The sequence below is a fragment of the Ascaphus truei genome, chromosome 7 (genome assembly GCF_040206685.1).
Source record: "Ascaphus truei isolate aAscTru1 chromosome 7, aAscTru1.hap1, whole genome shotgun sequence".
Lineage (NCBI taxonomy): Eukaryota > Metazoa > Chordata > Amphibia > Anura > Ascaphidae > Ascaphus > Ascaphus truei.
In genome coordinates, this window is record NC_134489.1 from 17,808,886 (window position 1) to 17,827,006 (window position 18,121).

General features: G+C 43.3%; 1 protein-coding gene across 1 annotated transcript in view; it reads right to left on the reverse strand.

Annotated features, from left to right (window-relative positions):
• Window positions 1–9,694, reverse strand: part of LOC142498758 (voltage-gated delayed rectifier potassium channel KCNH8-like) — a 375,271-nt gene extending 365,577 nt beyond the window's left edge. Inside the window, exon 1 of the mRNA XM_075607124.1 lies at window positions 9,206–9,694. Within this exon, the coding sequence (XP_075463239.1) occupies window positions 9,206–9,281 (76 nt within the window). The 5' untranslated portion in view covers window positions 9,282–9,694. The remainder of the gene's footprint in view (window positions 1–9,205) is intronic.
• Window positions 9,695–18,121: the final 8,427 nt, after the last annotated feature.

An 18,121-nucleotide genomic window follows, 5' to 3' on the forward strand; every position in this document is an offset into this window, starting at 1 on the left:
TACTGGTCATGCCGTGACGTGGCTGCATACTGGTCATGCCGTGACGTGGCTGCATACTGGTCATGCCGTGACGTGGCTGCATACTGGACATGCCGTGACGTGGCTGCATTCTGGATATGCCGTGAAGTGGCTGCATACTGGTCATGCCGTGACGTGGCTGCATACTGGTCATGCCGTGAAGTGGCTGCATACTGGTCATGCCGTGACGTGGCTGCATACTGGACATGCCGTGACGTGGCTGCATACTGGTCATGCCGTGACGTGGCTATATATTGGTCATGCCGTGACGTGGCTGCATACTGGACATGCCGTGACGTGGCTGCATACTGGTCATGCCGTGAAGTGGCTGCAAACTGGTCATGCCGTGACGTGGCTGCATACTGGTCATGCCGTGACGTGGCTGCATACTGGTCATGCCGTGACGTGGCTGCATACTGGTCATGCCGTGAAGTGGCTGCATACTGGTCATGCCGTGACGTGGCTGCATACTGGACATGCCGTGACGTGGCTGCATACTGGTCATGCCGTGACGTGGCTATATATTGGTCATGCCGTGACGTGGCTGCATACTGGACATGCCGTGACGTGGCTGCATACTGGTCATGCCGTGAAGTGGCTGCAAACTGGTCATGCCGTGACGTGGCTGCATACTGGTCATGCCGTGACGTGGCTGCAAACTGGTCATGCCGTGACGTGGCTGCATACTGGTCATGCCGTGACGTGGCTGCATACTGGACATGCCGTGACGTGGCTGCATACTGGTCATGCCATGGCGTGGCTGCATACTGGTCGTGCCGTGACGTGGCTGCATACTGGACATGCCGTGACGTGGCTGCATACTGGTCATGCCATGGCGTGGCTGCATACTGGTCGTGCTGTGACGTGGCTGCATACTGGACATGCCGTGAAGTGGCTGCATACTGGTCATGCCATGGCGTGGCTGCATACTGGTCGTGCCGTGACGTGGCTGCATACTGGACATGCCGTGACGTGGCTGCATACTGGTCATGCCGTGAAGTGGCTGCATACTGGACATGCCGTGACGTGGCTGCATACTGGTCATGCCGTGAAGTGGCTGCATACTGGTCATGCCGTGACGTGGCTGCATACTGGTCATGCCGTGAAGTGGCTGCATACTGGTCATGCCGTGACGTGGCTGCATACTGGACATGCCGTGACGTGGCTGCATACTGGACATGCCGTGACGTGGCTGCATACTGGACATGCCGTGACGTGGCTGCATACTGGTCATGCCGTGACGTGGCTGCATACTGGTCATGCCGTGACGTGGCTGCATACTGGTCATGCCGTGACGTGGCTGCATACTGGTCATGCCGTGACGTGGCTGCATACTGGTCATGCCGTGACGTGGCTGCATACTGGTCATGCCGTGACGTGGCTGCATACTGGTCATGCCGTGACGTGGCTGCATACTGGTCATGCCGTGACGTGGCTGCATACTGGTCATGCCGTGACGTGGCTGCATACTGGTCATGCTGTGGCTGCATACTGGTCATGCCGTGACGTGGCTGCATACTGGTCATGCCGTGGCTGCATACTGGTCATGCCGTGACGTGGCTGCATACTGGTCATGCCGTGACGTGGCTGCATACTGGTCATGCCGTGGCTGCATACTGGTCATGCCGTGACGTGGCTGCATACTGGTCATGCCGTGACTGCATACTGGTCATGCCGTGACGTGGCTGCAGGCTTATATCGCTTTGGCCAAAGTGTTGAACTATTCGTGAGAATACTGACATTGAAGTATTTAACTATGTATTTTGTCACGTTGGATGTAGCATGGGGTATCTTTGGTTGTATACATTTGGCCACACTCAGTAGCACTCCTTTTGACACAAATATATATATGATGTGTTGGGTTCTGGTGTTAGAGCTTGCTTGAATTGTACTGTATGCTCAGCACCTTGCTACATTGACACAATGTAACACACACACACACACAATCTGTGTGCCCAGTCATGTTTAGAGCAGTGAAACCCGATATATAATTGTATACAGTATATTGGTACCCAAGGCAATGTATTGCTGACCTCTCCAGCAGTGAAGCAGTTTAAGCACCTGCTGTTCAAAAGCAATGCATCATGGGAGCTTGTATAATTGTTGTAACCCTTGTCACACTGATGTCAACCCACTCTTTCTGTACATCTGTGATGGCACCAGTAAAAGACACTTACAGACCAAACAAATATGTGTGTCAGCTAGGGTCGCATGCGCCTGCTACTGTCACCAAGTATTGAATAAAGCAAAGATCTCTTTTTTTCTTCTTCTTTAAATGTATCTTTATTACCGATCACTGATATTAACACTAACAAATAAGAAAGAACACAAAAGAGCTTCAAAAAAGTAAGAGTTTAGGCTTTCCAGAGCAGTGGCAGAACTATTATTGGGGCAGCATGTGCGGGGCTGGCTAACTTCAGTCCTCAAGGGCCACCAACTGGTCGGGTTTTGAGGATATCCCTGCTTCAGCACAGGTGGCTCAATGGCTGAGCCACTGATTGAGCCATCTGTGCTAAAGCCGGGATATCCGTAAAACCTGACCTGTTGGTGGCCCTTGAGGACTGAAGTAGGCCCTGCCACCATAGGGGCCCACTGCGCTGCCTGGCCTCATGGTGGTCCAAATGGTGAGCCGTGCTAAGAATTCTGGGGCAAAACTATTTGGTGTCAAGTACAAAAAAGTTGCTCCCCAGAATTCTTAGCACCTACATGTGGCGGAAAGTAACACACGGGGGGAGGGGGGGGGTATTTTCTTGCACCAGGGCCCCTGCTTTCAATAGTTCTGCCCCTGTTTCAGGACAAGAGTGGCCTCCCTCTTTATGAGTATTTGTTACTCAGAGGCGCAGCATCCATATAAGCAAAAAATGCCCAGCCTCACAGTTTCAGCCGCATATAACAGTGTATAAGCATGTGAGTCTGTGTGTGTCTTTATACGTCTGTGACTATTTCTATTATTGTACATATGTGTTTGTTTAGACTTCTGACACCTAGGTCTTCAGGTCTCTCAGCTACAAAACTGGGGAAGCAACACTGCGCCATATTTATCAAAGAAGAAAATCCGACCGGTGTCAATGTGAATGTTTTTCCTTCATATATTTGATGCCATTTTTGTTACTCTTACATCTTGTAGTCGTGAGACTCTCGGATAAATATCCCCCCCCTCCCCCCCATGTATATTAGGAACTTTGTATACATTTGTTAGTGTGAGTGAATTTGTGCAGTGGTTAAAGAGCATCAGGTGTTGACATTAGAGGTCAGCAGATGTCAACGTTTCAATTTGGGCTAATAAAATATGTGCCCTGATAGACTCTCCAGTTATCACTACATTGCATTTGAATCCTCCTGTATTTTAATTTGCTTAAAGGAAAAAGCATTGTGTACATCACTTGCTCTGTATATATAATATATACACTGGGATTATTCTGCATCTCAAACACACCATTATTCACATTGGCACCCCTCGCGGTTCAAAAGCCATCCACATTATAACGCTGCTCTGGCATTGAAGAGGAAGAATTCTGGCTGTAATGAAACTCACGATATTGAATAATCCTCAACAAACTAGGTGGATTTAATTAACATGTTTAATTTTGCCATCTGTCCTCCCCAACTAATTATGGTTGCAAAGACTTCATTTTTCACAATCATATCAGTCAGAGGCATGTTTGTCTATTACTGTGATGTGCTAAACGAGCAGTGCTTGCTTGTAGGAAATAAATTCAACCCTAATGAACTTTGTTGAATTGTAGAATGTTACTACACTTCTATATACACTTAAAGCATCTGCTACTGTATTTAAGGGCTTCTTCTATATCTGTCGAAGCGTCTGACTGGAACATTTTCAGCCAAAATTTCCCATTGACTTAATTAAGGAATTTTAATTAAGAACAGCCAGATTGTCCGCTTTGGTGGATATGGAATAAGACCCTTAGTATGAAAGAAGAGGCTGAGAGATGAACAGATATGACGTCATGATAAAAATCCAGACAGTGAAACCCCCCATACAACTAATTTACGGGACTCTCTGGCAAGGGACAGGTTGCTTTTTATTTAAAATTAGGGAGCTAATTGGCAAATGAGAACAATATAGAACTGGTATATCTGGTTTCATTCTTGAGGACTGGTTACGCATAACATTAGCACCCACCCCTCAACCCAGCAAAAGAAGAACTTTGGTTATCAGCAGACCCAAGATTGCAGCATCCTACTGTTTACATCACTCATACCCTGAAGCTCCCACATGGTCTACTGGGAAGTCAAAGTCTTCTTGGCAGTAAGATACTGGTACAGTAGGTTTCAGAAAAAGATATGCCAATGTCACAAGGCTGTGTGTATGTGTGTTGTGTGTGTCTGAAGAAGAGATGTGTGAATTACCCAAACCTCATATACGTCTATGAATAACCCACACACTGGAGCAGTACAAAGGATCGCAGCCTTCCGCAGATGTACAATTCTCCAGGCACATGTCTAGAAATTGAAATTGCTCACAGGCTGTAATCACAAACCTCTGTCTTTTATGTATGTAAAACATGGACATCAATATAAACATACAAATTCCAATCAACTTTTTGTCTGGGATATACAGGGCAATCTAAATATAATATATACTGTATATAGAGAGGGATGAATAGAGCGAGAGAGAGGGGGAGGTTAATACACACACACACTCTGTTTACAAATAAGTATTATAATATATATATTTTTAAGTTAACTACATGTTCAGTACAATATAATGGATGTGAAATGCAATACAATGATCTAACACGGGTAACACGGGGGTGGCCAACTGCAGTGTTAGGTCATTGTATTGTGTTTCACATCCATTTATTTCTTCAGCACAGGTGACTCAATCAGTGGCTCAGTCATAGTGACTGAGCCACTGATTGAGCCACCTTTGCTGAAGCAGGGATATCCCTAATACCTTGCCTGTTGGTGGCCTTTAGGGACAGGCGTTGGTCACCCCTGATCTCCCTAGTGCCACTGTAAAGATGGCATAAAAAGAGACTTGCAAATAAAATGTTAAAGCCAAACATTACTGCCAGACGAGCAATGCGTTGCAGGCCCATCAGGCAGCAAAAGGGCTTCATATTTGTTCCCAGTCAGGCTTTGGTCAGGATGCATGGAGTAAATTCCCTCATCCTCAGATAACAAACACTGCACATGCAAACAAGTTTCCTGAGAGCACAGGACAGCCAGGCAAATCAGGCATTACCAAAGCAGCTTCAACCCTTACCACTTCCTTAACACAGAGGGGAAATAAAAGTGTAGCACAAACTGTCCTCAAAGCACATCCAGGAACAAGCAAGTGATGTTTTCTTTACATAGCGTCTTTTGTACATTAACTGTCGGTTAAAGTGCCAACCTTGTGTTATAGAACATGCTCCGATGCTCTTCTGGATGCAGTCATGCTAATGTATGACTAATTATAAGATCACACATTCTTCCTCAACGGTTTTGTGTTCTGATAACACAAATTGCATGAGCTGCAAGGATTGCAACTCCACAAATGCAATAGTCCTCCTATCTGGGCATTCCTCATGGAATAATGAACATGACTTCATTACATGTTTCATGTGTGATAACCAACTGCAAGTGTGGAATAACATTACCCAAAGCCAAATGGCACATTGCTCAAAAGCTTTTCTAGAATAGTCCATTAAAAAATGATAAGCCTGAGACACACGGGATTAAGCGAAGACTTGAGTATGTACTATTCAGTCCCAATATCAGTGTTACATTTACATTACATTTCTTCAGGACTTCATAAAAGTGAAGGCTATTTGGAAATTGTCTTTCTCTGTAGAGCATATCCAATTGTTTTCATTTTCTTGTTTTTTTTACCCCAACAGTGTCAACTTTGCACTACACATATATGTATCCATTATACATTAATAAATAACTAACATTTATTTTGTGGTAAGTTGTGAAACTTTTTGACAGACACTTAAAAAAACCTATGAGGCTTTGAAAGTGCTCGACACTATGATTTAATCTCTGAAGAACGCTAATGTTGGTCTTCTAGGAGGTATCCCAAATGTACAATGAATCTGCTCTTCTAAAGGAACAATATGGCTACTACAACTTTGAACTACAAGTTTTATGTTCAAACACAGACGTCGACATCCTACTCATTTGGTTTGATCTCAGGCCAGATCAATTTTGGCCAGCCTTAAACACAACTACACAATTACACAATTCCAAAGCAAACCAACTCCTTCAGACCCCAATTGGATAGCAAGTGACAGCTATGCAAGATCAGTTTAACTCCCTGTGCTTCAGGTTCTAATTAAATTGTAAGCTCTTGGGGTCAGGAATTCCTAGTACCTGTATTATTACTTACAGTACAATGGAAGTGTCATCTAAAAATTGTATAGATTGCAACACACGTGCTCCCACGGGTTAAACTTGTGCCTGATCTCCCTTGCATCTGCTGTGCTGGAGCCCTCCAATGCTACAATGGGTGTCCCGCAACGGAGACCTCCAAAGACAAAGGAAAGAAAGACACAGAGCACCCCGGAGATCAGTATTAAAATATATTCAAGTAAAAAAGACAAAGTATATGTACACTTACAATTGTGGTAACATGGATGAATAAAAAGCGACGATCGACATGAGGTCCTGGATACAGGTAAGTGTCCATTGCAAGGGCCACACGCTGGGGCAAATATCCTTGCTGGAACTGTCGACATGTTGGTACACAGCAATAATATTTTCTCCAGCACACAGAGCCATGCAGTGGACACTTACCTGTATCCAGGACCTCATGGCGATCGTCGCTTTTTATTCATCCATGTTACCCCAATTGTAAGGGTGGCTATACAGTACTTTGTCTTTTGTACTTGAATATATTTGAATACTGATCTCCGGTGCACTCTCTCTCTCTCTCTTTCTTTCCTTAGTGTCATATAACATGATACGTTTCAATATGTTATTAAACATGTTATTATTATTATTACTGTTGAAACAGAAGCACAGACCATTTTTAGAAATGCTACAGATACAAACCAATAAAGTAACAATGTTTCCATATGATTTCTATGTTCCTACTGTAGATGTTCTATTTACAAAAGTGTAGCAGAAGCTTGTGGGAGTTTAGGTATCCCTGCTTACCTCAACACAGAACAGGGGAGATGGGATGAGAGATTCTGCAAAGAACCATGTACACAGTACTTGTTGATCTAAAGATCTGTGTTTGCTTCCCTGTTAAATACCTTTGGGAGAATGAAACTGTGCTCTGTCCATGGTCCTGAGTTTACAGCAGTTGCTGTATAAGCAAAACAGAACCTTAAATACGGAGGCACATGGCTATGGGGTGATTATTTAGGCAGGAGGGATCAAGTGTACACCACCCCAAAAACTGAGCAGGTTTCATACTACAATGCTTGAGTAAATGTACACACTCCCTGGTTGACAATATTATATATACTTAGATTGCAAGCTCTCTGGAACAGGGATTCCTTATCCTATCATGTGCATTTATGTTTGATGCACTTATTGTATTATAATTTCCTCGATTCTAATGGCTATTATGTAATGCTGTGCTGTATACATTATTTGTGCTATATATATTTATGTGTACATATATATATATAATTTCATACCTGAGACCCAATAATGCCTTTGCCGAGCCATCAATATTAGTGTTTTCTATACCCCCTAACCTACAGTGATAGCCAAGGGGACATTTTCTCCTAAACAGAGGGGGCTAGTAACTTGATTCTTAGTGGGTTTACAGACTGCTGATGTGTCTTATGGTGTTTGGTAGAAGTAATTTGCTCTAGAATGGGATGCACAATAATTTAGTTATCCTGTTAGAAGATTATTGGTTTTGTTTCTAGTCTTGGTTTAAAATGGCTTCATATGCCCCCAAAAACCTTCTCATTGTGTGATATTATCATCTCTGTATGCATGCAGCTCCAGGGCACCAGATCAAAACAAACTTGATAACCTGGCATACAATAGCTGTGGATTCTTCAAGCTTCAGTTCAGTCTAAATTGCCTAAAAATAGCCTTTGTATTGCAACGAGAAAGAAAACCCCCCAAACATTTTGAATGGAAATGAACTGTGGATGCAGAGGCTGTGTTTAAAATGTTCTGTTTGAAAGCAAATGCCAAATGGCCACAGTTTGACAAATGTATTCCTCCCAAACATGACATTTCTATCTCTGTGAACACAACTGAAGTTGGGTATATGCATGTATTTGTATTAATTTTTTTTGCATTCAGTAATACAGTATGTAGGCTGTCAATTAAACTCTGCCCCCCTCCCCCCCAAAACAGACATTCTGTCAGCTAAGGAGCCTATTAACCCTTCTAGTGCTGGCAAAGCAATTGGGTAATAAGCCACCAGCACTGTTACACCCAGCTGACAAAATACATGCTACAGCAGCCATTCATGTAGGTTTTTACACCAATAACATACACTGTGAGATTCTTGATTTTGCTGAAGAAGAAGAGGCATTGGGAACATGTGAAATATGAATTCACCCCCTTTAAATCAGGTCTTTTTTTAAGCTCCTTAGCTCTTTCCTTGTCTCACTGTCTCCATCACCTTATAAGGAGACTGAGTATTACAACGCGTTGCAGGCACATCTGGCTGGAAGGGGTTAATCAACACTACAATAAGTTTTAAATATCAGGAGGTTGGGTTGGCAGCAAATAAAAACAAGAGGGGATTTCTGGAAGCAAGTCAGACCCTTGTAGTCTGTATTTTTTTTTTTTTTTTTTACCATTCTGTCCATATTCACTATACAATCCCAAACGGCTGAGAAACACTGGTTTTTACTTATAGCTTGTGAGTAAAGAGATGTACCTATGTAACAATGCATGAAAAGACCACCTACAAAGACAAGTACGGCAAGAAAACTTCAGGTCCCTGGCCATGTACCAGCTCTCCCTTTGTCCCTTGTACTCTTGTATTGGAACAAAGACCATGCTCTAATGGTACTAATACCTAAAGGCTGGGGAGTAGACACAACGATACCCACAAACTAATCCCCTAACACTGTGTACAAAGGACATATACACAGGCTCTCAGCTCCCACAGCTCTCTCAAACTGGGGAAGGTCCTCCTTCCAGATCTCAAATTAGAAAGCAGTGGGGAGGGACAGGGAAAATGCTTTGAGATGGAAAGCACAGAATAGGAGACAGGGGGGTAAAAGGGTTGTGGGGTCTTGTTAAGATCACTTACGGGTCCCGTCGAATCTAGTGGCTATAGTATCCAAGAAAGTGTTCTGTGGGGCCAGGAGCCCTTTCATGACAGGCATCTTCCCAGCAGCTAACCCATGCACGCCTGGGTGGAGAGTGTATGGGAGAGGTGGAGGAGCAGGTAGGGTTGGGGTGAGATGTGGAGGTAGTCAGCCCCCACAGCCTGATTCTTGCTGGTGAAGAGACCTCCACTTCCCAGGCATAGCTCTTCCTTGACCATGCAATTGATAGCAACTGCCCACAAAGGGCTGGGTGAGGGGAGTGGGCTGACAAAAGTTGAGTCCAACTTGGTCAAGCCAGGGTGCTGCCGAAGCAAGCCACAGGTCTAAGGTTGGGTGCTGCTGCTGCACTGGCTGTTGCTATTTCTTCCATCTTCTGGTGCTGCTGATACTGGCTCTGGTTGGAAATGCTTCCCTTCCCTAGTGTGCTCTCATTCTCTCCTTTTCTTGCTCTCTGGCAGATGTAAGATCACGTGGGTTCCCAGGGAGGAGAAGAGAGGAGGAGGAGGAGGAGGCATTGGAGAGGCAGCTCCCAGGTAACAGCCTGTCTGAGACCAGGATGGATGGGCAGGGCTCAGGGATGCACTTAACTAACGTGTGCTGCTGGGTTTGGAAGCAGTACAATACAATTACATATCTTGGGAAAAGATTGTAAATATAATGTATATATATATATACACACACACACACACACACACACACACACACACACACACACATATATACATACTGTGCATACATGTGCATATTTATATATACACACAAGTTTTTCAGTTGATAAATCTGGGGCAATTCTTTTGCACATACTTTGCCCCAGTTTTGCAGTTGGGAGACTTTTTATTTTTGTAAATAACCCCCTATACAGTATGTACAGTATGTACAGTATGTACAGTATGTACAGTATGTGTTCTAATGCCAGAAATGAAGAGGCGAGGGCATTTAAAAGCTCACTTGTGTCTTACAACAGTCACGGAAAATAAAAACCAGGAATACCATCTAGCATTTTCAGCACTATGTGTGTGTATGTGTGTGTGTGTGTGTGTGTGTGTGTGTGTGTGTGTGTGTGTATACGATTTAAAAACATTATATATATATATATATATATTTATATATATATATATATATATATATATATATATATATGTGTGTGTGTGTGTATATATACAGTATATTCAATATTTGAAGAAGAAACACCAGTTCTGAACTTGCTATCTTGTTGCTCTATTTTCTAACATCACACTTCACAATATTTGATATGAACATATGTATACATATATGATTTATTAGTAGTGATATGTAAAGGCACTATCTATATTGTGATTTAAAGATAATTATTCACTGGAGTACATTGCCAATGTATTGTTACCATGCTTCATTAAAACATAACCCTGTTATATGGTTTTGTTTCAGGTTGTGATTCTTTTTATTAGATCCGAATGACAGTTCTCTAGACGAGAGGTCTGGTGGCACACGAGTCTCTTCTTCATCTGTACTACTGCATGTACTATATTCCTCAGGTGTACTATGCACCATGTTTAGTTAATGTAGTTGTTTTATACAGTACACACATAATGTGTTTTGTTAAACAGCACATATCATACACATATAAAGTTACATGTGTACGTTGTACACAAGTCTCACACGTTTCTTCTTCAGATGTAACTGTTGAATACAATGTTTTAACTAAAATAAAACATGCAAACTTCCTTTGGCAGATTTCATATGCTGGCTACAAGTGCGGGATTAACCATTTACTTCCAGAGATGCATGCAAAGCAATAACGGCTTCTCTGGCAGCTAAAACGAAGAAGAAAAAATGATCACTAAATTTGAATGATACGAGTTACATTTTATGAATAGGTATTTTTAATTGTGCAAATATGTAGAAGGTGACACTGTAACGTGCAGTATATCCTCCCTGTCAGGGCACCCATTCTGGCCTTGCCCATCACACCCCTGTTAACCGCCTGTCACAATACCAATTAAGCTGAGAATGGAATAAAGGCTCTTTTAGGCTCTCCCTTTCGCTGAAGAAAAGCTTTAGAAAGAATGACATTTGGAGGTTGGGACAGGCGTACGGGAATTAGAGAGACTCGCAATAATTATTTCTATTACTGTAAATTGACAGATAATTGTTATATTTCTTGTTATGGAGCCCTTGTGTTAAGTTCTTAGCAGCCAGAGATGTGAAGGATGGAAATGTTGAAAAAAAAACCCCAGCTAATCATCATTGTGGTACTTTTACCACCTCCCTTCCCTACTCCTTCTCCAGCACTTTGCCTGGGTTTGAACTCTCACTTACATAAGTCAGGTCAAATCTATTCCCCAACAAAGCATTCTCTCCACTGTCACACCTGCTAAAGCACACACAATTGTTTGAAAGTCCCCTCTAATAGACACAAAAGGGGCTGGTGGATTTGATTCACCAGTCTTCACTGAACCGGCAAAGAGTTATCCTAACCAAACAGATAACTGGAAATCAATAAGCAGACATAAAGAGAGCTCATTTTTACAGAGACCTTTATGGTTTCAGGATTTAATACAGTATAACCCGGCTTTAAAAATGATGTACTGCTGCAGGGAGCCATTAAGGGGTTACCAGGGGCATGTGCTAGATACAAGATTATACCCTACAAGCGGCCCAGCTGCAATATCTGACTGTGCAGAGAACAGAAGGTTGTTCCAGATGAAAATGCACACTTAACCCCTTCACTGCCAGAAGGGCCTGCCGAGCAGAGCAACAAAGGCGGATCTAGGTTTAGCGAGGCCTTCGGCAAAAATGCAAAGTCAATCCTACTGACAGTCACAAACAGACTCCTAACTCATTTAACTCATTTAGTCCCTTTACTAATCGTTCAGTCTGCGGATAGAGGGGTCCCTAGCAGTTTCCAGCACTGTAGAGCTAACCAGAGGCCCAGGGAACAGTGCATGCTTCATCTATTCTTCCATGTGAAGCTGACCTGGAAGAGACAGGAGATGTGCGCGACACCGCCCCTGATCTGCTGCAGAGGACCACCTCTGGTGGGTCAAGTAGTGGTCCAAGGTGATATGCTACAGCAGGGGAGCGCAATCCTTTCCCCCTGCACCCCCTGCCGGCTGTCCCCTTCTCTGCGCGCCCCCTCCCCCTTACCTCGGCTCCGGCGTTCTGGGTGTCATGACGTCATGTTGACATGCCAGCGTGGCCCCGCTGTGTCATTTGACGCCGTGTTGCTATGGCAACGCATCTCCAGAAGCCGTCTGAGCCAAGGTAAGTGCAGTTTACAGAGGCCTTCACCGCTTCCTCAGCATTTAATTTAAGTGCCTTTGGGAAGTGCGCAGGGCCTCTGTAAACCCCACACCCCCTGCAGACAATCTCGCGCCCCCCAGTTTGTGCACCCCAGTGCTACAGCATTCCTGTTTGGGTGCACAAGGACTGTGGGCCTAGGCTTGGAATGCTTCCAGAGGTCAACTCTACCTGATATGAGTAAGGGAGAGGAATTACACTGTTCCCCAGGGCCCCTGCAGAAGTGAGGCACTAGGTGGCTGCCTATCTCTTGAGCCGTCTTTGCAGAGCAATGCATTGCAGGCAGCAAGGAGGTTAAGTATATTGGAAATTATACATATATACTGTATATCAGCTTGAAGAACAAGTGGGAATTTTCAAACACAATGGACCATATGCACCACATTAAAGTTGTACAAAAAGTGATTACCCCAAGTAAGGAATACGATCTGCAACTCAGTTTCGGATTGATAGATTATGTCCACACCTCAGCCATTTAAATGCATTAATGAGACAAAATGTTGAAGAAGCGTACATTGATATTATGAGGAACAATTACAAGAATGCCACATTGACCAGGAGATTACATAAAGGCACAAGCACAATAAAGATAAGCAAGGGTGCGCAACCGGGAGCCCGTGTCATCAAAGCTTCTCACAGCGTCACTAGAAGAATTGTTCATGAATTGGGAAGAAAGAATTAACAGTGAATACTTGAGCCACTTATGATTTGCAGATGACCTTGTCATTTTTGACACAAGTCTACCAGATCTCCAGCAGCAAATCAGGGTACTTGCCAAAGGAAGTAAGAAAGTGGGACTCCATATGAATATCAGCGAGACCAAAGTGATGTTCAACAAATTTGTCAACTCTACAAAGATTGAAACATATGGAATAGGACTAGAAGAAGTTGAAAACTGTCAACCTTGGCAAATATCTATGGATGGGAAACTTTCGAATAAAATCAATAGGAGAATGAAGATCGGATGTGGCGTATTTGGAAGAAATAAGACTATCTTTCATAGGAGACTTGCACTATTCCTCAACATGAAAGTGTTCGACCAGTGTATTCAGCCAGTGCTCATGTATCGATATACAACTTGGACCCAAACTGCAAAGATCATTCCGAAGCTTCAGACAGCTCAAAGAATTATGAAGAGACGTGTGGTGAGTATTACCCAAAGAGGCAGGAAAAATAATGCATGGGTTCAAAAGCAAAGTAAAGTTTGTGGACATCATAACAAGAGTGAAGAAAGTAAAATAGCTGTGTTGCTGGACATATCGCAAGAGGGAATTACAGTACCATCTGAATTCCAAGAGGTGTCAAAAGACCAAAATGACAATCAAAAGTAAGATTGGGGGCTGGGGGGGGGGGGGGCTGCATGCACGCAATCTGAGAAAAGGTGGCATTCTGAGAAAGCTTCATGCAGGAGGGGGATGGCATGACTGGTAAAACCAGACCACACTGACCTGCACTCTTGAAAATGATCACAGGTAACACCAGAATACCCCAGCCAGCCATGCCAAACAAATCCAAGAAGGCTCCCTTTCGGGAAGCTGCACAATTCTTTAAAAAAAATACATCTGGCGACAGAACATTGTGGCTCCCCACATGGGACTCTGATGAGGACTCCGCCTCTGAAGGTAAGTCTTCTCCCCCTCTCTCAAGAAGGGGCATGGTGGGCTATATCAAATTAAAACAGCACTTCAAGCTGAGTCCCAGCAACTCTATGAATATCTCAAAGGGGTTATTAATTCCACACCAGACCACATCACAGCTGAGGATGAGCGCATACAGCACACAGGATGAGCGCTGACAGCACACACACACAGGCTGCTCAATCTAAAGATATTGTTGATTTACAAACACAAATCAGCTCAATCCTGGGAAATTTTGAAGATGTTGAAAAGAGATCCAGGTGTAATAATATAAGAATCAGAAATGTGTTTGAGGAAGTAAGTAATAATATACTAGACTCCTACCTCTTGCATTTTCACATCCCTGGTCCCTACTTTGACAGAAGAACAACTCCAAACTGACAGATCCTACTGGACCCCAAAGCCTACAAATCTGATTGCTGACAAACCCCAGGACATTATTGTCCGAATTCATTATTTTCGAACCTAAGAACAAATCCTCAGAACCTCTAGATCCTGAAACCAAATAGACTTTGAGAGATCCAGCTTAGAACTGTTCCTAGATATGGCTGAAGCCACACTAGCCAAAAGATTGGAATTCCACCCTATCACAAAGGGAAAACCAGATCAAATATAGGTGGTGGTTTCCCAGTAAACTACTGCTTTCTAACAATATCACATTCCATGTTATTGTTTCACCCAAAGAAGGCCTATCAACTGTATATTGGAAATACTGGACCTGAAACCACCTACCTCAGAAGTATCAGCCCAAGAGTCTGGGGTCTCAGACCAGATTGGTCCATGGCTACTGAGACCAAGCATCGGAGATAGACAATAACTTAAGCTTTCACAGTGGTCCGCTTTTATTAAACGTTCCTGACCTGGCCTACTGCTTCTCTCCTGGACTCATTGGTTTCCATGCTGGTCATGGGACTCCCTGTAGCTCTCTGTCATGATCCCTCTAGCCACCTAGGTTCTAGGAGATGCTACCCCCAAAGGAGATGTGCCCACTTCTACTTTTCTCGTTAACAGTTTCTCTTCCCCACCAAGGACTCTCTCCTAGGCAGGCTCAACTCCTGGACTCAAACAGGATCACTAGGACTCAAACAAGATTCTCGTTCAAGAAGTTTGACCTGAACTGGACTCAAAATATTCCATCTACTCTGGACTAACTCCAGACCAATACCATCAAGCTAGTGGGTCACCAAGGTTTGATTCCAGAGAGTCTACTATGATTATGCAGGAGATTCTGGGGGATAAGATCACCCAGTTCACATTGTTCCCCCTCCCACATTGCACCCTTAACAATTATTATGTTCAGGTTTATACTGTTGTATATTCTACTTTTGAATTTTAATGTATGTTTGACCTTCTCTGACATATCCCGGGGCTGCTTTGCTCCCCCCCCCCCCCCCACTCTGATTGCAGGATTCTCATATGCAACAGAGCTATCATTTAGAAGGCCCTACAATATTTGGGGCTCAAACCCATAAAAAAAAAACGTTCTCCCATTAGGTTACTCCTTCCTCCCTCATAGCCCCCATCCTAGTTTGCTTAGTTAAACTCACAGTGTTAGCTTAACCCACATTGTGTTTCCCCCCTACACCCTACCAACTGGGTCCCATCCAATTAAACTTATTTTCATACTCTAAGTATAAAGTTAACCACTATATGACTGCAGATGGCTTTAAATATAATCTCGCAAAATACAAAAGGGCTAAACACCCAACAAAAGGGGAGTATAGCCCTTCAAGAACTCAAAAGACTGAGGGGAGACTTGGTTCTTCTTCAGGAATCCGACCTGTGACACCGGGACCAACATCTCCTTTTTAGCAAACTATACCCCCAAATTTATTCGGGTTCATCACCAAACAAAAAGAACGGAGTGGCCCTTCTCATTCATAAAGACCTGAACTTCACTTTGCAAACCATCAAAAAATATCATTTTGGTAGAGACCTTACAGTAGTGGGCACTCTGACTTCCTCTCAAATTATGTTTGCCTATGTCTACGCCCCAAACGAAAATGAAAGGCAATTTTTCCAAATTTTGGTTAAAAAAAAAATTGAGTGTCCAAAAAGGGATATTAATCCTGGGAGGCGATCTCAATTCTGTCTTTGATCCATCTGTGGACACCCAATTCGCAAGCAGTTCTCCAAGGAAATTCTTCTAAGAGAACTGGCCAAAAGCTAGGGTTTGGTTGATTCCTGGAGGTTACTTAAACCACCAGCAAAATATTTTTCTTTTTACTCTCACCCCCACAATAGCTACTCCAGAATTGATTATTTCTTTATAGATTATCGTTTGTGGGTGTAGGTACCTCACTGGAGCAGATATTTTGCTCTTGGCATTGGTCAGATCACTGTGATCTTTTATTCATTATAACACTTCCATATAAAGAAAAAAAACTAGCCGATGGATGTGAAATGAATATTTTTTGGCAAACTCTAATACAGTGACAGAAATCTCGGAGGAATAATGCAATATTTTGGTCATCGATTTCCCCCTGGGTTTACCCCACTCTACCTTCCGGGAAGGCCATAAGGCTGTTATCCAAGGCAAACTGATAGTTTTGTCCTCCTGGAAAAGCAGAGAAAAAAACAAATTGAAAACCTGACCCATAGACTACACCAACTAAAGATGGTCGATGAAAGCATCCCAACAAAACAAATGTATAACCAAACCACGCACACAAGAGGTGAACTGAACCAATTTTTAGTCTCTAGAGCTGAGCATGCGCTGGACAAAACAAAAGTTTTACGGCAAAAGCAATAAAGCGGAAAAAAGTTGGTAAATAAAATAAAAGTTAAATAGTACTCATCTAGAATTTACAGTATCCATTCCCAAAAAGGTACTAATATCTGTGATCCTGAGCATACTGTATTTGTTCCGAGTTCCGAGACTTCTATGCATCCCCCTACAATTTATCAGAAGGGCTGGTGGATGCCTCAGGTCTCGGTTGTCTGCGGATATCGATTCTTTCCCAGCCAAATGTAATCTCAAAACACTTACACTGGCGACACACTTTATTCGAGCTCGGCTAGTCCCACGAATTCGGGTATACTCGGGTGTATTGAGGTTTGTGACTGTTTTCTGCCCGAGTGCATTGAGGTATTTTCCAAGCAGGGATTGAAGCATTTTATTCCCGCTGGCTGCAATACTGCACAGTATATATATATATACTGCATTACAATTCATGAATTTATGCCATCTGGTAGACACGCGAAGCATTGCAGCCTATTAAATCCTAATCATTATCTTTTAACAGATCAGCCGCCCGTCAGCCAGGCATGAACCCAGGCTGGGAAGGCAAACGCAACGGGGCTTGTCAGAGGTGAGGAGCGGCGTATTCCAGGTATCTGCCAGGTACATACTGGGTATTTGCTCGAATAAAGTGTGTCGGTGCAGTAACCTGAAGATGTCACACCTTTGTAAACTCAGATGATGTCCCTGGAGACATCCAATGCAGTTAAATCTCTTAAGGGGGCTCCAGATCCAGATGGATTTGACAAACGTTATATAAAAAATGTGGTATACTGTACTGTAGTTCTCATTCCCCAGTTTACCATAGTATTTCATAACCTAGCAGGCAAAGACACCCCCACCCCCCCCCCCCCCCCCCCATTCAATGTTGCAAGCATCAATAGTAGTAATCCCCAAGGAAGGTAAAGATCCCCATAACTGCTTCAACTATAGACCAATATCTTTACTGAACACAGATATCAAATTAAATGCCAAAATTATTGCAAATAGACTCAACCCCATCTTACCTAAAATTATCCATCTGGACCAGGTGGGTTTTAGAAAAGGGAGACAAGCCTTGGATAACACTAGACACATTATCAATCTTAACACATACCTGTAGCTCAACATTCGAAGTCCCCAGGCTTCCTATTAGCCTTGGATGCTGAAAAGGCCTTCGACCGTCTTAACTGTTGGTTTATGTTTACCACACTAAAGTCCATGGGATTCAGCACAAAAATTATAAAAAGTATCAAGTTTCT